General features: G+C 40.5%; 1 protein-coding gene across 8 annotated transcripts in view; it reads left to right on the top strand.

Annotated features, from left to right (window-relative positions):
- ADGRG2 (adhesion G protein-coupled receptor G2) overlaps nt 1-21,328 on the top strand; it is a 134,721-nt gene that overhangs the window by 99,765 nt on the left and 13,628 nt on the right. For all 8 annotated transcript variants that reach the window (XM_070289852.1, XM_070289853.1, XM_070289854.1 and 5 more), the window contains 17 exons: nt 192-247; nt 1,311-1,366; nt 2,229-2,268; nt 2,732-2,769; nt 4,368-4,462; nt 5,003-5,069; nt 8,079-8,470; nt 9,918-10,089; nt 10,289-10,445; nt 11,325-11,468; nt 12,549-12,671; nt 13,305-13,350; nt 13,471-13,574; nt 14,335-14,456; nt 16,048-16,316; nt 18,979-19,078; nt 19,718-20,001. In XM_070289852.1, coding sequence (XP_070145953.1) covers nt 192-247; nt 1,311-1,366; nt 2,229-2,268; nt 2,732-2,769; nt 4,368-4,462; nt 5,003-5,069; nt 8,079-8,470; nt 9,918-10,089; nt 10,289-10,445; nt 11,325-11,468; nt 12,549-12,671; nt 13,305-13,350; nt 13,471-13,574; nt 14,335-14,456; nt 16,048-16,316; nt 18,979-19,078; nt 19,718-20,001 — 2,265 coding nt within the window. The remainder of the gene's footprint in view (nt 1-191; nt 248-1,310; nt 1,367-2,228; nt 2,269-2,731; nt 2,770-4,367; nt 4,463-5,002; nt 5,070-8,078; nt 8,471-9,917; nt 10,090-10,288; nt 10,446-11,324; nt 11,469-12,548; nt 12,672-13,304; nt 13,351-13,470; nt 13,575-14,334; nt 14,457-16,047; nt 16,317-18,978; nt 19,079-19,717; nt 20,002-21,328) is intronic.

Raw genomic sequence — 21,328 nt, 5'->3', positions numbered from 1 at the left:
ATGTAGAGTTGATATTTTCTGAAAATTGTACTGATTGATAATCATTGAATAACTTTTTGACAGAAAAGAGAGTAAATGTGAATAACAAAGACTTTGTTATAAAGTAATATGATGATCTTTTTCTGTGTCATATTAATCCTCAAACTCTAAGGATGCAAGTCTCAGATTTCTTTTTGAAATTTTATTTTTAGCCTTTTTTAGAGGTGAGATCATGTTTCAATATGATGAAGAAAGCAATATTACCCAGGTAGGTTTTAAAGATTTTTTTAATTGCAATTTAAAAAGTGAATTCTCAGATATTCAAAGATTTAAGGTTCAAATTATTTCTGATATTTTGCATATTTACTTTTATGGCCAAATTTAAATAAAGTATGTGTTGTTGAAACACTAGCTTTGTCAAGAGGGCTTGATTTCATAATAATCATGGAGTTTTGTTAAAAATTATGTTTTAGTTTTCACTGGGTTTGCTGCTGAATATGAGTGTTTATATGATGTAGTTCTATTGCCAGTCAGAACTTTAAATTATATTAGAAACTCCTAGCAATAGGAAATACGTTGAATCTAAAAATAGTCTCAATCTGATCCTGTTCACTCCCATCTGGGACTCAGACAAGTAATATTAGCCTTCCCATAACCTAGATTGGTTCGGAAAGTGAAAAGTGAAAGTATTAGTCACTCAGTCCTGTCTCACTCTGTGGGACCCCATGGAGGGTAGCCCCCCAGGATCCTCTGTCCATGGAACTTCCCAGGCAAGAATACTGGAGTGGATTGCCATTTCCTCTCCAAGAGATCTTCCCCACCCAGGGATCGAACCTGTGTCTCCTACATTGCAGGAAGATTCATTACCATCTGAACCACCTGGTTCAGAAGCCCAGATTGGTTCAGAAGATCCCAGCCAAATGTGGTTTGTTAATTCCGTGAATATTTCCTGAGCACCTACTATGTGCCAGGCAATGAGCTAGGTGCTAGAAATGCAGTGATGGTTGCTACCAAGTGTCCCTTTTTACATTTACACAGAGAACTTTAATAGTGTTCTTTTGGGGGAATTCTTGAAATAACAAAAGATAGAAATTATCATGTCAGACTTGCTGATTCAGAATATTTTTTAAAGAAAACATAAAAACAAAGACTGACTCAGCCAATATGTATTCACTCTTTTGCTAGACAATATTCCATGTAGTTAGGAGTCACAGTCTTTGGGGTGTAGGTCTTTAGGTGCCCAACAAAAGTAAAGAACAACTTCTTGTTAGAAAGTGTTATGAAACAAAACAGTGATTGTTATATTCTTAATGATGTTGTGCTTCTAACAGAATCAAGTTATGGCTAATGGCACGTTAACTGGAATCCTGTCTCTAAGGGAATTGAAGTGAGTAATCTTGCAATTTGATTTAAAACCTAAGACATCAACTCTGGAAAGATACTTCCTGAGCTATCTTTACTTTTGGAAACCAAGAATAGGATAGAGACAGACCCAGAGGTATGAAGAATTGGTCCTTGAGTTCTTCGCAAACTAACCATAGTAACCTGTTATCAACTAATATCCCCATGAGGATGTTCTCTTTGATGCTACTGAATTATGTAAGATCTTCACTAAACCAAATTCGTTTTGCCCAGGGTGCAACAAGCTAAAAAACTGAGAAGCCAAGACTTGCAGCAAAGAGAGGGCTTTTTCCCAATGTAGCCACATGAGGAGAACAAGTCTCAGATCTACCTCTCCAAAGGCCAGCAACTTGGGACGTTTATGGGGTGAAAAATAAAGTGGCAGGGTAGTCTGAGGCTGTGGAGTGTGGGGACCATGGCTGGAGAGTGCTGGAGGGTAGAGGAGGGTGTCAGTTGGAGAGAAGGAGGAAAAATCAGAGACAGAGGGCCCCCAGGGTGAGTGACTAGCCAGTCTCAGAAATTTTGCCTTGGGTCAGCACTTCCTCTGGCCCTTTGCCAGAGGCAGCTGCCTGGGGTTTGCAATAGCCTAATAAGTAATGAGATTGTTTAACCATAATTTATATCTTGTCATTGGCTGGAACCGATATAGCATCTATCTGGTTTGTTTCCCTTGTCATATTAATTAATTTTCCCACATAGGAATGTCTTACTGTACCCACTATTTCTTCAAAGTGAACACTGCAAGCAATAAATACCATATGCTTCATGTAATTGCTAAAATTCTAACTTGTTTTGAACTTAACATCATCAATGATCTCCTTCATGTCAATTTCTCATTTTATTAACAGACGATCAGAACTCAACAAAACTCTTCAAACCTTAAGTGAGGTAATCATAGTACATCCTGTACTTGTTTATAATTACTGTTATTATTTGGGGGAGAGCATGGAGTTCTGTATTCCTGAGGAGATAGGTATTCAAATTATCCCCAAATCTGCTGTGTAAAAGAATGAATGGGCAAGTTCCGTTGCTCCAAAAATAAAAACTAGGCTCAATGGATGGATGTTACACGGGCATAGATTTTCCTTTAAGTAAAACCAGGTTTCTTAAAACCAGGGCTTCAGGAGAATGTGCTACCTTGTGTGGTAGAGTTTCCTGACACTAGAGGTATCCAAGTAGAGCCTGAATAGCTTTGATCATATGTCATTAATCTGGTAGGAATGAGAATTAGATCATTCCTAGGTGTTGTTGTGATTCTAAGATTCTGTGATGCTATGATAAATCCTGGGTCATCTTGCCTGATATTTTCAATTGTCAAACTAACATTAATACATTTTTTCTTTTGTTTCAGACTTATTTTATAGAGTGTGCTACAGCAGAGTCCCAAAGGTCAGTCATTTTTCATACCTTTTTTTATTAAAGATCATTATTTCTCTTCTTATGAGAAATAAAGTATGAGGAGTCTTAGGGTACAGATTCAAAGGTATTCCTCTAGAATAAATACACATTAGTGATAGTTTGGATATATAATTTTTTATTCTTCCAAACACATATCACAGTCACATCCATCTTCTCATTTCCTTATGAAGCTCAGAGGGGTGTGGGAGGTGTTGAACCATTTACCTCTGGTTCTTTGAAGCTGAGGCTCATCACCGCCCTTAGCCCCACAGGCCACCAATAGGACCAACGAATGGCTCCCAGTGGTCTAGTCAGGGTGAAGGCCACACAGAGAAGGAGGAACATAATATGGAGCTTGGTGAGGGGCTTCCCTGGTGGTCCAGTAGCTAAGACTACGTGCCCCCAGTGCAGGGGGCCTGGGTACAATCCCTGGTCAGGGAACTATTAGATCCCTGGGAATCTAATTAGTCAGAGAACTAATAGATCCCACGTGCCACAGCTAAGTTTGCATGCTGCCTGTAAAGATCCCACATGACACAACGAAGATCGAAGATTATGAATGCCACAACTAAGACTCAGCACAGCCACATAAATAAATAAAAATATATATTTAAAAAAAGAGACACTCATTTCAATTTTGAAAAAATTATGGAGCTTGGGGAAAGGAGAGAGGAGGAAGGAAAAGATCAGAAAGAATAAGAAAAGTGCATGCAAGGTTGAATCACAGATTGCCTGACAGCTATATGAGGTGGCACAGATTATCATTTGAAATGATGTTCACTGGCTGTCCTAGCTGCATAAGCCAACGAGAACAGCTTTTAGGTCAGTAGTCTGACCACCTGAATCTTGAGCATTCCATTCAGAAAATAACAATTTCTGCTCATCTAATGATTTACTGGTACAAATAATGACAAAGTTTCCCATGAAGCTGTAGATTGGATCCCTACCCACCATATGTATTTAGTTATTTCACTTCTCATTATTTGCAACATTAATATTTTGTTCAGCATGCTGCAGTTCATGGGGTCGCAAAGAGTCGGACACGACTGAGTGACTGAACTGAGCTGAAACCAAGACAAAAGTGAAAAAAGAAACAGAATGTCTTAAATTCCTAGTTATCTGATGCTCTAAATGGAACTGCCAGAGTGGTTTTGGATTTAAGAGACCTTGATATTTGTCTAGGCTGGGATGTCAAAGGGCTCTCATGTTGAAAACCCATCGGCCTCCAGATACCAGGCAAGCAGCCACCGCTCAGACTCTAGGTGTCAGGATACTTGTCTTCGTAACCGGGTTTCCACCCCCGCATGTTCATTATGCAGGTGGGCAAAACGAATCAGCAGCTGTGTATGGTCAGAGGGTCTCTGGTTTGCAGTCTCTGTGAATATAAACCTCTCTAAATGCTTTGTCATAGGAAATCTTTGGGGTAAAGTTCCACCCATGGTAGGTTGGTGTTTACAAGCTTATTGGGGTGACATTGCAAGTTAACAGTGTCAATGTCCCCCTTCCCCATTGTTTGAAAAAACAGCTACAAATATGTAGGTAGGTTTCCAGTTGAGTAACGCTCTGGTTATATATATTTCTCTTTACAGCACAGTAAATTGTACATTCACCATAAAATTGAATAAGACAATGAACATATGTACTGTGATGGTTGCTTTCCAAACAGTAAAGATTCGACCGATGGGTAAGTTGTCTCTATATTTATGGCTGTGTTCATTTTCACATGACTTTGATGTAATCTTTTTCAAATCGAAAATATAATGAATAAATTTATATATGTTACAACTTTCTGTTCTGAGTCTTTTGTTGTTGGGCAGTTGTTAGGAAGCTCTAAAAGGTGCTTTTTCCTGCTTTCTCAGTAAAGTTTCAGTATACTGTTTTGGAGATCAGAATAAAACAACCCTATTGAGATAGAGAGTTCTATTTGGAGTGCTTGATCGATTGCTGCTGGGATATATTTACTTCGGAATTTCTCTTAGGAGTTGCTGAAGAGCAATTGATACTGCATACAACCCCATATTGTTCATTCAATAAATATTTTAAGCACTTACTATTTATATATAATTTCAATATAATGGAATACAATTTATTTTATCATCTGTTTTAGACTTAAGTTCTTTAAAATGCCATCAGTGTGAGAACCGTAATACTTGAAGGATCTGAGCTTCTCCCTTGCCTTGTTCTTGACCTTGCATTTTCATTCTTTTCCTTTTGTCTCCTCCAGAACAGTGCTGCTGTTCTGCCAGGACCCCCTGCCCTTCCTCCCTGGAGGAGGTAAAGAAACTGCAGTGGTATGTAGCAAATATGCTGACCCTTTTCATAATAATAATAATTTAATCATCATGTTGGCTAAGGAATTTTGAAATTTTGATGGTGAAGAAGGGTTTTCAATTTTAGGAAAAAAAGCAGTTTTCTTTTGTATGAAGTTTCTGTTGCCTTAAATCAATGATTTGCAATCTTGGTTGCACATTAGAATCACCTGAGAAGTGTTAAAAATATTCTGTCTTCCCAGCCTCACCAGCTGAATATGTCCTCATATTTAAAAATTTTTCCAGTGTGGTATATGAGGAATAGTATCTTAATGTTATTTGTACTTCTCTTATTAAAACTGTTCGGACATTTTTTTCATATATTTGGGGCCATTTTTGTATCATTTCTGTGAATTGTATGTTCATGTATTTTTCCCACTAGATATTTAATCAGTTTTTAAGAGAATTTTATATATCATGGATAGTAGACCTTTGTCTGTGGTATATGTTGCAAATATTTTCTCCCAGTTTGTCAGTTATCTTCTGACTTTGTTTATGATGTTTTTGATATGCAAATAAAAATGTTAAATGTACTTAAATTTTATCAATCTTTTATTTTATTGCTTGTGGATTTGGAGGCATTATTAGAAAGCCTTTCCCTACACCTAGTTATAGAGGAATTCATCTTTGTGTTTTTCTAGTACTTATATGATTTTTTTCTACATTAGATCCACTTGGAATTTATTCTTATTTGATGGGAGGCATGGGTGTAATTTAATCTTTTCCAAATGTCTATCCAGTGGTCCCAGCACCATTTATTAAAAAGTCCACCCTTTCCTCAGTGATCTGAGATGTCACCTTTGTCATATGCTAAATTTTGGTAGCTATTTGGGTTAAACTACAGATGTTAGATGTTAACATTGGGGGAAGCTGGGTGAGGAGTGTATGAATCTCTGTGTTATTTTTACAGTGTCTCTGTAAGCCTACAATTAGTTCAAATTAAAAATGTTTTAAAATTTTGATTTCCAGTCTCCACCCTCAGTAATTCTGGTTAAATGAGTCTGGGGCATAGCCTAGGGATTAAGAGTTTTAAAAACTTTCCTGGTGGTTCTAATGGGCAACTGAAGTTGCAAATCACTACCTTAACCTCTGCCTCAGTGGAGGTAAGGAGGGAGATGGATTCTTCAAAATAGTAGATGATCCCAAAATTCATGGATGGTGTGATCAAAAGTGTATAAAAATATACATGGAAAAAAACAGGAATTGAATGAATGAAAATGCTCACAAGAGTTCCCAGTGATTGGCCTGCCTGCTGGATGGTCATTTTCTTGTTTTTTTTTTGTTTGTTTGTTTTTGTTTTTTTCTTTGCAGCATTTTGTATACTTTTCTACAATCAGATAAAAATTGTATTTTTTAAAAAGGACATGCATTTTCCAATATAAAACTTCTCATATGGGAATAAAAGGCTAAGTGTAGCCTGTCTGCCCTTTGTGGGCCAAATTTCTGAAATATATTGAAACATTAGGCCCCTAGGAGTAGCTAAAGAACTTTAGTTAAGGATATGTAGCATTTTATGTAATAAAAGGTGAAAAGTACTTGAGTTTTAAGCTTAATATACCCCTATCAAGGTGGAGGGTTGAACCCCGCTTGGGAGATGGAATTTCTGAAAGCATCAGGATCCAATGAGGAGACTTCCAGTCACCTCAGGACCAACTAAATCAGACACTGAGAAGAAGGCCACAGAAATCTCTAATTTTTAAAAGGTCCTCTGGGTAATTCTCAGGCACAGCCAAGGTTGGGAACCACTGGGCTAAAGTAACATTAAGGGTGTAGCTCATGTATAAGCTGGGACCACCCCTTTGGCCCCAGCTTGATTCATTTTTTTTCATTCAGCAACATTTCTTCATCAAGTACTGTGTGCTAGTTAGTACTTTGGCAGGCTATGCAGTATAAAATCGATTCTGGCAGATTTCTATGCTCATCAATTTCACACAAAATTGTGTATTGTTAATTCCAACTCAAGATTTTCTTGAAACAAAATTCAGTAAGTTGAAGAAAAAAAATGGCTGTGTGATTTACCTTTCCCAGCCAGTGTTACCAATGCATGTGAATGACCTAAATTTGAAGTTTCTTGGAAAGGAAAAGCTTATTTGTGAACTACTAAGACCAGTATGAGAATTTCCTAAAATTAGAAACTCTACTGTACAAGTCAATAATTATTATTTTTACATATTTTTCTATTGATCAATATGCAGAAGATTGTAATTAACAGAATTATGTACTTTGATTGTAAAAAGTGTAAGAAAAAATTGAACATTTTATTGTTACTGACTAATTTAGAGCTGCTTTTCAGTTTACTCCTTACCCCTTTGAGCTCAGTGTTAATACTGAGTTGACACAAGAGTTAGTGAGTTAGTATATCTATTATGGATGAACACACATAGTTTTGAAATGAGTATGCTTTAGTTTCTAAGTCAAATCAGTTGTCTTAAAAAGATGAGCCAGTTTTGTCAATGTGGATTTGAATATTAAAAGAAAATTATATTTTGGTATTTGATTCTAATTTTAGAAAAATGTTAAGTATGTTTGAAACAGTTTGGGCCTGTGATTCCTTTTTTTTTTTTTTTTTAAGAATAAATTTTGTGAAATCTAAAAAGTCCACCACAGACAGACTCCTAGTATATGGAAACCACCAGTTTGGTTACAGAGCATTCAACAGCTCCCTTCCCAAGAAGTACCTGGCAGTGGTACATGCTCTTCTCAACTGACTGAAAAGTGATGAGGTGTAGAATCAGGGAGTAGCAGTGAACAAGTGAAGCAGAACTGTGAATTCGAAAAAGAGCATCCTTCCTGGTTAATTCCTCTCCTGGGGAGAAGGTGGTGGAAGTGGGCAGGGGCGGGAGAACAGTGGCAGGTACACAGAGGGTCTGCAAAGGAAAGTTCACAATGGAGCCGTGTCGCCTTGGTGGTGTCACATGGTTGCCACGAGAAGAGCTTAGCCTCTGTAGCTCATTTGTGTCTCATATGCATCTCTCTGATTCTTGCCTTTAGTGACCTGCAAGATCCTGTTGTGTGTCTCGCTCGTCATTCACACGGCCCACCATTCTCTTCTTCCAGCAATGCCATCCCAATTGCTCCTCAGGCCACCATTGTGTCCCAGATCTCTAGTGCCTTCTCTTTTGCTGAGCCTCTAGCTCATCCACTTGTAACCCAGAGCCCTCACTCTCCAACAGGGATGATTCCCCTACCTTCTCCCCAGCCTTCAGCTCCCATCATTTCCAGCCCAGCCATTGATATGCCCCTGCCATCTGGAACTGTCTCTTCCCCTAAGCCTCCACCTGATCTTCCCCTCACCCTGCCCCCTGGGAAGTCCTCAGCCCCCTCTCCCACCACGTCTGCCTCTGTGAACGTCGACACGACTGGCATACCTCCTGACAAGACAGGTAAATACGACAAGCCACGCTGCTTCCATGTTTTTGTCATTCGAGCCACCTGAAACCCAGCTGCCAGCCTGCCAAATTATGATATCTGCAATGAGACTACATGAAGCCTTTCTTTTTATGATGTCTGCTTGGTTTTGGGAGCTTTCCTTTGGGCATTTGTAGAACACAGATACAGTTGGGATTGATTGTTTGGTCAAGATAAATAGCTCTGAGGCAAACACAGATCTCATTTTATCCAGATGAGTTATTTTACAGGTTTCTTTCTCCTGCAAAAGGTGATTGGGTCACTGTTTTCAACATTCTGAAGAGACCAGTTTTGAACCATTAAAAGCAGGAACTCCATTTAGACAGAAAACAAAAAATTGATGTTCTTGAAATGGTACAAATACCAGAGCTGGCAATGAGCCAGAGCAGCCGTGAAAAGGGGAAGACCATTCAGAAGACCTCAGGGCAGGTCTGCCTAGGCCCTCACAGGTGGTGGGATTTGGGATAAGCCTTTTTGCCCCTCCTGACTGAGCCTGGTCTACTTCAAGATGGAAATAACTGCACTAACCATATAGATTTGGAGTAATGGTGAATATGAGAATGCCACAGAAACTGCACCAGGCTCCCGGACACAAAGTACGCTTGAGAGTAAAAGGATAAAGGGAAGAGGGAAGGAAGCAGAGAGAATTCTGCATAATCTCTGGAGTTTAAGTCCAGTGAATAAGAAGCAAGTCTTCCTCTAGAATTTGGAGGGTGAAGCAAAGTGAAATTCTTGGAGACACGAGACTGGAGCTGTTGTGTTCGCTCCTCCTCTGCCTCAGGCCAGCATGTCCAGGAGATCTGGAGCCTCTGCCAAATGGCTTGAGATTTTTTTTGAATTCCATAAGAGAGGAATGATGAAATATGATATGCCACCTCAATAGCATGTCTATTATGCAGCTGTGTATAAACAGAAACTTTGAGCATTTTTTAAGTCTTGAGTGAAGTGAAAATAACTCAAAAGTAAATATTTAGTTTGCACATCATGTTTATGATAGTCTTTTATTGTGTGGATAAATATTAGAAGGGAATATGCAAAATAAAAAATAGGATGTTAGGTGGTAGAATTAAGCAACTTCTTTGTTAGGAGACATGCAGATTGCCAGTAGACACTTTAAAAGATGCTCATCATTGCTAATTTATGGAAATGCAAATCAAAAGTATAGTGAGGCATCACCTCACACCAGTCAGAATGGCCATCATCAAAAAGTCTATAAATAATAAATTCTGGAGAGGATGTGGAGAAAAGGGAACCCTCCTACACTGTTGGTAAAAGCCTAATATAACATTTATGAACATGTTTTCCTTTCCCTGGGGCAAATACCGGGGGTTGGGTTTTCCAGGTCACAGAGTCTATGTATGTTTCTTTATGAGTGATTTTTCCATTATGTGTTCATAAAGTGATTTGGTTCTCTTGTTACAGAAATTGTTCACACCAGCAGCATCAGTGTTTCTGATCTTGAAAACCAAGTGTCCCGGATGGAGTGGGCTCTGTCCTTAGGCAGCTTGGAGCCTAACCTCGCAGGACAAATGATAAACCAAGTCAGCCAACTCCTTCATTCTCCGCCCACCTTGCTGGCCCCTTTGGCCCAAAGGTATGACTTAGCACACTGATATGGTCATGAGAGGGGATCTTCTAATAATAATGATGCGTCTAGATGATTAATTAAACCCAAGTATTTTTCTCCCACTTATGAGGTTCGTAATGACTTGTTAAGTTGCTTTCCTGTATTCTGTTTTCAGTGGGGAAAACAATTCTGAGTGCTGAATTTGAACTGCTACCTCTCTTTACAGATTGCTAAAAGTAGTGGATGACATTGGCTTACAGCTGAATTTTTCAACCAAGACCATAAGTCTGACCTCCCCTTCTTTGGCTCTGGCTGTGATCAGAGTGAATGCCAGTAATTTTGACACAACTACTTTCGCTGCCCAAGACCCTGCAAATCTTCAGGTACATCCTAATTTATTGTAGAAAAGACCTTTTCTTTTATATGATTATAGTCCTCATGTACTTCATGATTAAGGCCATTGCTGTTTATACTCATGGGTGATATTCAAAATATTTAGCATCTAGAACAATGAGGCATCACAGAATCAAAAGAAGGACATTGGCTGGAGCAAGATTTTAGAGGTCCTCACTGTGCCCAGTGTTAACCCTTTAGCAACTGGATTGTGGAAGTTTGGGGGGAAGTGGGGGAGGTGTCCAGTGGGTTCTAGGCAGTTGGGAGAGAGCAGGGACACCAAATGTGTCCCTACTTTTCAACCCATTTCAATATTTTAACCTATTGAAAGAGTGATGCTGAATATCAATCCTGCTTCTAGTGTTTTCTATCCACCTATTAGAGGGATGGGTAGGTGGGGCTGCTGAAAACATGCGAGTAAAACCAAGTCTTGCCTTTTAACTTCGTTTTGGTAGTCTTCCCTTTACAAATTTCGTGCATGTGGTTCTACAGTGACTTTGCCCTAACAGGTCACTAAATTGGTATGTTGGCTACTGTCGTCTCCCTGGGCTCTGTGGTTATCTTGAACTTTATTTTCCCCCAAGCTTTACTGAGATATAATTGACAAATAATATCCTGCACTTTCTGATTATTTCTGTGTATCCTTTACCCATGAAATGTTTTCTCTCCTGCTCCAAGGCCTCATCTCCCTATCACATCTCCCTACACAGCCTCTAATTCCATAGTAATCAGAGAAACCAGAACCAATTGTACATAGAAACACTACAAATAAATGCCCTTATAGGACCCTCCATCTTAATTACTTGTGTTTTCCCTCTCCTCATTATACGAGCCCCAGACATTTTTATAATCTTTTACTTCATTTTCAGGTTTCTCTGGAAGCTGAGGCTCCTGAGAACAGTATTGGCGTTATTACTTTGCCTTCATCATTGATGAGTCATTTACCAGCTGATGCTGTGGAGCTGGCTTCCAGGGTGCAGTTCAACTTTTTTGAAACTCCTGCCCTGTTTCAGGTAAAGTTGCCTCTAATTGCTCTTGGTTTAGATTCTGGGGAGACTGGAGGAGTTTTAATTCTTATAATCCTCCAATATTCTTAACCAGGCATGCATGCTAAGTCCCTTCAGTTGTGTCTGACTCTGTGCAACTCTGTGGGCAGTAGCCTGCCAGGCTCCTCTGCCCATGGGATTCTCTAGGCAAGAATACTGGAGTGGGTTGCCATGCCCTCCTCCAGGGGATCTCCCGACCCCCTGTAGGGATCAAACCTACATCTCTTATGTCTCCTGCATTGACAGGCAGCTTCTTTATCACTAGTGCCACCTGGGAAGCCCATTCTTTAGTCTACTATAAGTCAGATGGATTGCTGAAAAGCTGTAGTTTGTTTTTAAACAGGACCTAATGATGCTGTTGAGGATAAATAACAATAACCAACACAAAGTATTTATCAATTGCTGTGCAGTATCATAAACACTTAGAAATGTTAACTCTAATCCTCTCAACAACTCTGTGAGGGAGAAACTGTTAAACCATTATCCCCATTTTACAGATGAGGACATAGAGGCATAGAGAGGTTAGGTAACTTGCTCAGGAACACGGTTTAAATGGCTTAATGTTATGTTCCTTTTAAGATTCATGAGGGTCTCACATCAATCTATGAAATTTAACTCAGTTTTTAGATCATACTATAGTGGAACAAGCTCTGCTTCTCATTGGGTCCTTGGGGAAGTCACTTTACTCCTTGTCCCTGAATTCCTGACCTAGGTAGTAAAATAAACAATATTGATTAAATAGTCCTTAGGTCCTTCTGGGCTTCCCTCATAGCTCAGTCAGTAAAGAATCTGCCTGCAGTGCAGGAGACCCGGGTTCGATTCCTGGATTGGGAAGATCCCCTGGAGGAGGAAATGGCAACCCACTCTAGTATTCTTGCCTGGAGAATCCCATGGACAGAGGAGCCTGGCAGGCTACAGTTCATGGGGTCGCCAAGAGTTGGACAGGACTTAGTGACTAAACTACTAACTAGGGTCCCTTCTAACTCTAAAATTGTCTAATAACATTTCATTTTCTCTTGCCATCTTGTTGATTCTTTGATATGCTAGGACCCTGCCTTGGAGAACCTCTCTCTGATCAGCTATGTCATTTCCTCAAGCGTTGCGAACCTGACAGTCAAGAACTTGACAAGAAACGTGACAGTTACCTTAAAGCATATCGACCCAAGCCAGGTGGGAGGGGCCTGTCTGGTCAGTGCCTTGACTAGAGACACCTCATGCAAACTCCCTGTGCAACTTAGCCTGAAAAAAGTTGGTCCAGCAGCACCTTAGACCCAGTTAGGGCTGTGCGTGAGACTAGAATCATGCTCATAGGGTTTGAGCGTGCCTAATAACTGCCCTCCTACTTTCTAGGAAGGAGCAGTGTAAAAAGCAAGCTCTTATTGCCAATTTTCAGTGCATTTAGATCTGTGGCTCCAGGTCTGATTCTCACCTCCAAAGAGAAAGCATCTTGCAAGGTCCAGTTCACTGAGCATCATCTGTGACCTCGCTGCTCAGAGTATGGTTTGCAGACCTGCAGCATCAGCCTCCCCTGGGAGCTTGCTAGAATACAGACTCTTGGGTCCACCCCAGACCCAGTGAATCAGAATGTGCCTTTTAACACAAGGCAATTGCTGCTCCTGATGGCTGAGGTTAAAAAGTGCTGACCTATATGAGACTCACTGCCTTCTAGAGACCCATATAAAATAAGAACTCCCCTAAAATCAAGAATGAGATTCTGAAATGTCCAAATGTCATTTTTTTTCTAATTGCTTTTCAGTTTTTTTCAGTTGGATAAATTATTGGTAATGTGTCCTTCTGTTACAGGATGACTTAACAGTGAGATGTGTGTTTTGGGACTTGGGCAGAAATGGTAGGTTCCAGACCTAACTTTTTCAAAGTCTTGAGTGGGGAAGGGGAATGGGGAGGAAGGAGCAGTGATTGGTGCAGTGGCCTTTCTGCAGGGACAGAGACTCTTTCCCATGCCCCCTAGGTGGCAGAGGAGGCTGGTCATCTGATGGGTGCTCTGTCAAAGACAGGAGGCTGAATGAGACCACCTGTACCTGCAGCCACCTTACAAGCTTCGGCGTTCTGCTGGTAACATCCCCACTTTGCCTGGCCTTAGATTCTGGGTCTGAGGGGTAGCTGGGCATTGTGCTATGAAGTCTTATCTGGTCGATGACTTGATAGAGCAACAGGTTTCATGATACTGTGGCAAAGTTAAAGACCAATGAAATGACTCTTCTAATATGCATATATACTTGAAGAAAAATATTTGAACAAAGTATTTTTTCTTATTCTAATTTTACATTTAAGTTCTTTTTAAAATAGCTATAGGAGGGCTAGGGAATTCAGATTAAAATGGGTAATAAAAATGGTTTAGTTGGCAGTGTACTTTAAAATTTTTATAAAACATGACATAAGTTCTCTTATTTAATCTCCCCAACAATCCTACAGTATAGGTAGAATGGGGTGTTTTTATTGTCATTTTTAAAGACTCGTTTGTGAGGTAATTGTCCACAGTCGTAGACTGAGAAATGTAAGAGCCAGAAGTCAAATTCACATCTTTAGGCTCCTAGCCTGGGGCTTCTGCAGAGCACCATAATGTAATGATCAAATACATGGGCTTTGAAGTCAGCCAGATCTGGATTCTGGCTCCTCTACCTCGTAGCTTTGTGACCCTGAGCAAATTACTTAACCTCTCTGGGTCTCATTTTTTATTATCTCAACAGGATGATAATAATTATGCCTACCTTGTAGGCTTGTTGAATAATCTTAGACTATCCAATAATGTAAATTATAACTGTGTCATTTATTTTAAAATATTTGGTCTTGAAAGCAATATTTTCTTTTCCAGGACTTGTCTCGAACATCCTTGCCACCAGCTCAGATGATGGCCCTAACATTTATTACCTATATTGGTTGTGGGCTTTCATCAATTTTTCTGTCAGTTACTCTTGTAACCTACATAGCCTTTGAGTGAGTATCCACAACTGGAAACTGGATTATATGATGTAGTGGTCACCTCAGTGGCCAAAATGTATTAAATAAGTGCTCCTTGGCCTAGCTTACCCTGTCCACCCCTTTAGTGGGGCCATGTATATGTGAAACTTCATGGGACTTTGGTTTACATACTTACTTACTTCTAATAGTTTGTACACTCACTGAAGGCAGAAGTTGTGTCTTAATCATCCTTGTACCCTAAAATGATGCTTGGTACCTAGTTGACATTAAGTGAGAAATGAAAGATAGATGCAGACCTCGAAAAACAAGAGCTTCAATGTGAAACAGGCCATAGCTCCATATACAGCAGAAGAGCTGTGTTTAATATATTAAGTTTCTAAATTATATCAAGCAAACACAAAAGATTAAATACATTAATGGGTGTGGGGATGAAGAAGAATAAAGGATATCAAGCCTCCCTGAAAAATATAGATACAAATTGAGTGCAGCTTTGTAGGTCAAAGAAAGAATGACATTCCAGATGACAGCATCTGCTTGGCTTATCAGAATGGTCCCTTTGGTTACTTTGTGGGGGGCGGGGGCGGGATTCCAATAAATTCTGTCAGAAGAAAAGGAAATATAGGCACTTTTTTTTACATTTGTTTGTGCTTAGTCATTCAGTCTTGTCTGACTCTTTGCGACCCCATGGACTGTAGCCCACCAGGCTCTTCTGTCCATGGGATTTTCCAGGTGAGAATACTGGAGTGGGTTGCCATTTCCTTTTCCAGGGGATCTTCCCAACCCAGGAATCAAACCAGGTTCTCCTGCATTGCAGGCAGATTCTTATACCAGCTGAGCTACCATGGAACCACCCCCCACCACCACCACCTTTTTAAAATGAAACAGTATATAAGTTCTGGGATTTAGATTTTTGGACACTAATCAGGAAATGCACAAATTCACTTTTAGTGCCAAACTTAGGGTCCAGCTGTGAGTACAGATCTTCTAGTGGACCGTTGGAAGGATTAATGAGACTAAATTACTATAAGGCCAGCCATTACTCAGAATGATCTCACCAGATCTAATTTCACACACGTAAACATGTACATGTCATCAATTAGCTGTATTTTCCTTTCCCTGTTTCATTTAGCTATAGTTTGAACTCTTGTTTCCATGATCTCATTTTAACTAGTAACATAAAATAACAGGAGAATCTGGCTATGTTTTGAAGATCTGAATAGAGGAGCCTATTGTATGAGAAGCAGCAGTGCTTCCAGGAGTTTGGGAGAAATGGGGGTGGGTGCTCATGAGATTCTACTACATACTATTTGAAAGGCTGGGTCAGTAGTCAGCATGTTAAAGATTCCATAGAAATATAAACATAAAATTTCCACATGGTTATCGCAGATGATTCCGTTTAGATTTTTTCTTTGTTGCTATCGTTAGCTGTAATGCCTCCACCCACGCACCACACACACACATACAGACATGCATTCAAAGAGAAGAAATTTATGCATATAGACAGTCACCAAAGAATAAAAATAAATCACTTTAAATTCAGATATGCTAGCTCACATAAGCATCAGCAGGCTGTGATGCTAATTCTTTTCTTGTCCTTTCCTTTTAGAAAGATCCGGAGGGATTACCCTTCCAAAATCCTCATCCAGCTGTGTGCAGCCCTGCTCCTGCTGAACCTGGTGTTCCTCTTGGACTCGTGGATTGCTTTGTATGACATAAGAGGCCTCTGCATCTCAGTGGCTGTATTTCTGCATTATTTTCTCTTGGTTTCATTCACATGGATGGGCTTGGAAGCATTCCATATGTACCTGGCCCTTGTCAAAGTGTTTAATACTTACATCCGAAAATACATCCTTAAATTCTGCATTTTTGGTTGGGGTATGTATTATTTTTGCTCACACATTGCCTGGGTTTTTCCTGCTTTTTCTCCAGTGTTTTGATTTTTAATCAGAGAGAGACATTGATGAAGCAGGTCACACTTGGCAGGTTTCTAAAACAGTTTTATTCTTCTTTTCATGTTTCATTGCCCAAAGAGGAGCCTCGTCAAGTCTATTTCTAGAACACCTGTATATTTATGCTTGATTGGTTATGACCACAACACTCTGAGGTTAGGGCTGTGAATCTTTTTTGTATCTCTAGCGACTAGAACTGGGGCTGGCACACAGAAGATGCTCAGTCAATTGAAAATATTAGCTTGGTGATGATGAGGTCAGTCAGTCCGTTCTTGAGTTCCCAACTAGCCTCACGCTGCTCTGTACCTCCCAGATTCACGCACATACACAGCTGTGTGCTTAGCAGGGCAGAGAGAGAGAACATACAGATAAAGTCTAATGTAACTTCATCACCACACCAGCCCAGTATTCCTGATTATGCCACCTGTTGGTTGTTGGTCACTAAATCTTAGATGCCCGAAGATCTTGAAGAGTTCTTCATTCAGCTCCCCGCCAAATGTAGGAACCTCCTGGACTTGACTTAGCTTTGACTAAAGATAATTTGACCTCTGCTTGAATACTTCTATTATTGGGGAGCTCATTACTTTAATTAAAAACAAGATTCTAATGAGTGCCTTTGAAAGATCTTACAGGCTTTATTGAATACTTCATGAATTGGGCAGCATCCCGTCTAGCAGACAGAAAGGAGATTTGAGGAGCTGTACTAAGTGAAAGATTTTATAGGCAGAAGGAAGCAGGAACAAGGAAGTCACTCTGGGCAAAAAAGCGGGTTGGTTATTGCAAGCTTACTTTCCTCTGGGGATTTCTGGGGTCTCTCAGACAGGTTACCTAACTAGTGACAGGTTACCTAACTAGCAATTTCTGATTGATTGGTTTAAGATTCCATTTCTGGGAGAGCCAAAGCTGTGATGGAGTTAAGTCTCACTTCGGTGAACTGTGGCTAGCATAAGCAACTCAATTTTGGACCTTTTGTCTTATTTTTAATACCTTACAAGACAGCCAGTGACCATTTTCTAAAGCTCTACAGTTCTGATTTTCCATTAAGTTCACTTGGCTCTCTGGTAGCACTTACCCATCGGTCTTGGTTTTGCTCTCTCAGGAAAAAAAAAAATAAGCTGACACTTCCGCTGAGGAGTCCTTTAGATAATCAACAAGTAATATATAACATTATGTATAATACTTTATGTCTTGATGTATTTTCACACAAGTAACCCCATAAAAAATAAGCCAGGGGAATTCCCTGGCAGTCCAGTGGTTTGGACTCTGCACTTCCAATGCCAGGAGGCCTGGGTTCAATCCCTGGTCAGGGAACTAGGATCCTGAAAGCCCCAAGGTGCGGGCGGTTATTGCTAATACCAGGTGAAGACGTGATTTACCTTAATTCCCACAGCTCAAGAACAGCTGAGGCTGGCTTTCTAATCTCCAAGGCATACCCTTCCACTGCATTAGAGCTGCCACTCCTCTCAGACTCCATCTTCTTCAGGCTAAATATTCCTTCACATATTCCCTACACAACAGATTACCTCCCTTGTCATCTTGCCTGTTGTTATATCTTTGTGAAAGGTACAGAACAACACCTTTCTACAAGATATGTCACTTATTCCCAGAAAAATAAGTCACTGCTTCTGATCTTGGGCATGGATTTTGTCTTCTTTGTAGAATTCAGAAACATCAGGTTCCCTTGTTAAGGACAAGCTCCACACCCTCAATATTTTATTTTTAGGAAGGAGTCTCCCTTAGAAAGTCACCATATGTCAATGTCTCCATAATGTCCAAATACAAAAGAATTTAATGAAATATCATGTTAGATGGTACCAGGTAGCTGTCTTATTTACCAGAGTCTTGAGATTGGATGTCAGGCTGGTCTGTGTGCACAGAGTGTAAGATGTCGGCATGGGGTGGGGGATGGTGGGCTGGAGGGCTGAAAAGGACTCCTCAGCGCAAGGCCACTATAAGGAAAGAGGAGACTCCTCATTATGCTTCCTGTTAATGGAAGTGCCCTGGGCCCTTGAGAGAGCCAGTGGTGGCAATCAACACCCCCAAATAACTAGGGCAGGCTTCTCAGTCCATCAGCAGATTCCAGATAATCAGTTGAGGACATTGGGATTCATAACGGAAGGTTTTCCAGAAGTTACTGGGTTAATTCTTTGGTTTACATTTTGCCTGCCACCTGACCCTTAAAATTACATTCCAGGTGGGTAAGGGTAAGTGGGTTGCCATTTCCTTCTTACTCATTTGTGGTCTAGTTAGCAGGAGTGGAGGGGGTCTCTGGTCTGGTTGTTCAGGATCCAAGCTGCTAGAGACTCTGTCTCAGGACAGGACTTCCAAGATTGACCTGAACTGGGGAGAAAAGAGTAGAGAATCTCACAAGTGGTTTTATAGTCTAGGCCTAGAGGGGGAGCAAATCACTTCTGTCCATAGTCCATTGGACAAGACCTAGGCCACATACACCCACATGCTGGGAGGCAGAGAAACTGGGTGTGATGAATTGCTATGCTATTTCAGAAGAAAACAGAAAATCTCCACTCTTTTTTCTCACCACCTTTAGTTATTAGAACTATGTGTGATCAGTGTTTCCTATCTCCCAGGCATCCCAGCTGTGATTGTGGCCATCGTCCTGATTATATCTCCAGATAACTATGGGCTTGGATCCTACGGGAAATTCCCCAACGGGTCACCTGATGACTTGTGAGTACAAAGCCCCACACGAAATTTTAAGTGAATTGGAAAGCAGAATTCTCCAATAAAATGGAGGATCTAATCAGCATATCAGGTGTCTCATCCTAATAAAATCCAGTAATATTTACAGCAGACTTTGCAGTTATATATGTAAAGAGATCAGCTAGTTAGGAAAGTCATGCTGCTGCTGCTAAGTCGCTTCAGTCGTGCCCGACTCTGTGCGACCCCGTAGATGGCAGCCCACCAGGCTCCACCATCTGCTACTACTTAAGTATTTAAAAATTGAATTATATTTCAAAAATACTTTTATAAGCCTCTGATAAAAATAAAATACGAGCTATACTATATTAGTAAAGATTCATGGAATAGACTTACGAGGATCAAAAGAGGATAAAATCTTTTAGTGTTTTCAAATAATATTTTAAAAATACTTTCAATCACCAGATTTCCTACAATAAACTCTCTTGGATTTCTTCCCCTAGAGCTGTTAAGTGGCTATGGAGATCAGAGGTTTTATCCTTTTTTAAATTTTGTGCTTGTAGGATAATGTTTCAGTAAAACAATATAGGTTCATTGTTACCATTTTGAACCATATTTTAGCAAGAAAAAACCAAAACATGTTTTCCCTGTTTTTCCCCCCAATTCCAGTTGCTGGATCAACAGCAATGCTGTATTCTATATCACGGTTGTGGGGTATTTCTGTGTGATATTTTTGCTGAACGTCAGCATGTTCATTGTGGTCCTGGTTCAGCTTTGTCGAATTAAAAGGAAGAAGCAACTGGGAGCCCAGAGGAAAACCAGTATTCAAGACCTCAGGAGCGTCGCTGGCCTTACATTTTTACTAGGAATTACTTGGGGCTTCGCCTTCTTTGCCTGGGGACCAGTTAATGTCATCTTCATGTATCTCTTTGCCATCTTCAATACCTTACAAGGTAAGCTCTACAGCAAAAAATAAACACTGGATGACTCATTCGAACTGAAAAATATTGCAAGTAAAAGTTGGAGTGTCTGCAAAGTAGTTTAAGATATAGGGAGGGGATATATGTATTTGTAGGGCTTCCCTGATGGCTCAGATGGTAAAGAATCTGCCTGCAATGTGAGAGACCCAGGTTCGATCCCTGGGTCAGGAAGACCCCTTGGAGGAGGAAATGGCAACCCACTCCAGTATTCTTGCCTGGATAATTCCATGGACAGAGGAGCCTCAAGGGCTCACAGTCCATGGGATTGCAAAGAGTCGGATATGACTGAGTGACTAACCTTTTCTCTATATGTATACATGGACTTCTCAGGTGACTCAGTGGTAAAGAACCTGCCTGCCAAGGGTTTGATCTCTAGGTCGGGAAAATCCCCTGGAGGAGGAAATGGCAACCCACTCCAGTATTCTTGCCGGGAGAATTCCATGGACAGGGGAGCCTGGTGGGCTACAGTCCATGGGGTCACAAACAGTCAGACACTACTTAGTGACTAAACAGCAGCAGCATATATCTTCATCTGGCTGACTCACATTGTTGTACAGCAGAAACTAACATGATATTGTAAAGCATTCATACTCCAATAAAAAAAATCAAGTAAAATAAAAAACATTTATCTTTGAGAAAGGGTGCTCTGAGATCCTTGGAAGAAAGGCTGAATTCACTAAATTCAAGAAGTAGTCCCTTTCCCTCCTTACCATCCCTGCCTCCTGGGAGGGAACAAGGATATCAAGGGGAACCTACCATAACTGTTTCTGGGAGAGTCAGTCACTCTTCCTTCAGCTGGTTCCTTATCTTTTTTTCATTTAATTTTGCTACTGAAGTATAATAGAACATGCATACAGAGAAGTACACATACCATAACTGTCCCCAGGAGCTCGCCACTCTGAGCTCCTCTGCCTGCATTTGATTTGAGGAGAGTGATAAGCGAGAAGTCAGTGGCAGCAGCCTGGCCCAGTGGCTAATCCCCGTGCAGTTCCTCTGTCTAGATATACAGTGGACAAGCCAGGCTCTGTGTGTGGCCGTTGACCTTGGAGCTGCCCGTTTAATGAAGCCCAGCTGCAGTCATTGGGAACCCTTTTCCTCTGTACTCTTTACAAAAGCAAATTACTCATTCTTTTGTTGACGCTTTTGTCCTACTCTTTGTGACCCCATGGACTGTAGCCCATCAGTCTCCTCTGTCCTGGGATTTCCCAGGCAAGAATACTAGAGTGGGTTGCCATTTCCTTTTCCAGGATATCTTTCCGACCCAGGGATCAAACCCATGTTTCCTGCATTGTAGGCAGAT

Source organism: Ovis canadensis, chromosome X (assembly GCF_042477335.2).
Source record: "Ovis canadensis isolate MfBH-ARS-UI-01 breed Bighorn chromosome X, ARS-UI_OviCan_v2, whole genome shotgun sequence".
Classification (NCBI taxonomy): Eukaryota; Metazoa; Chordata; class Mammalia; order Artiodactyla; family Bovidae; genus Ovis; species Ovis canadensis.
This window is presented reverse-complemented; position numbering and strand designations above follow the sequence as displayed.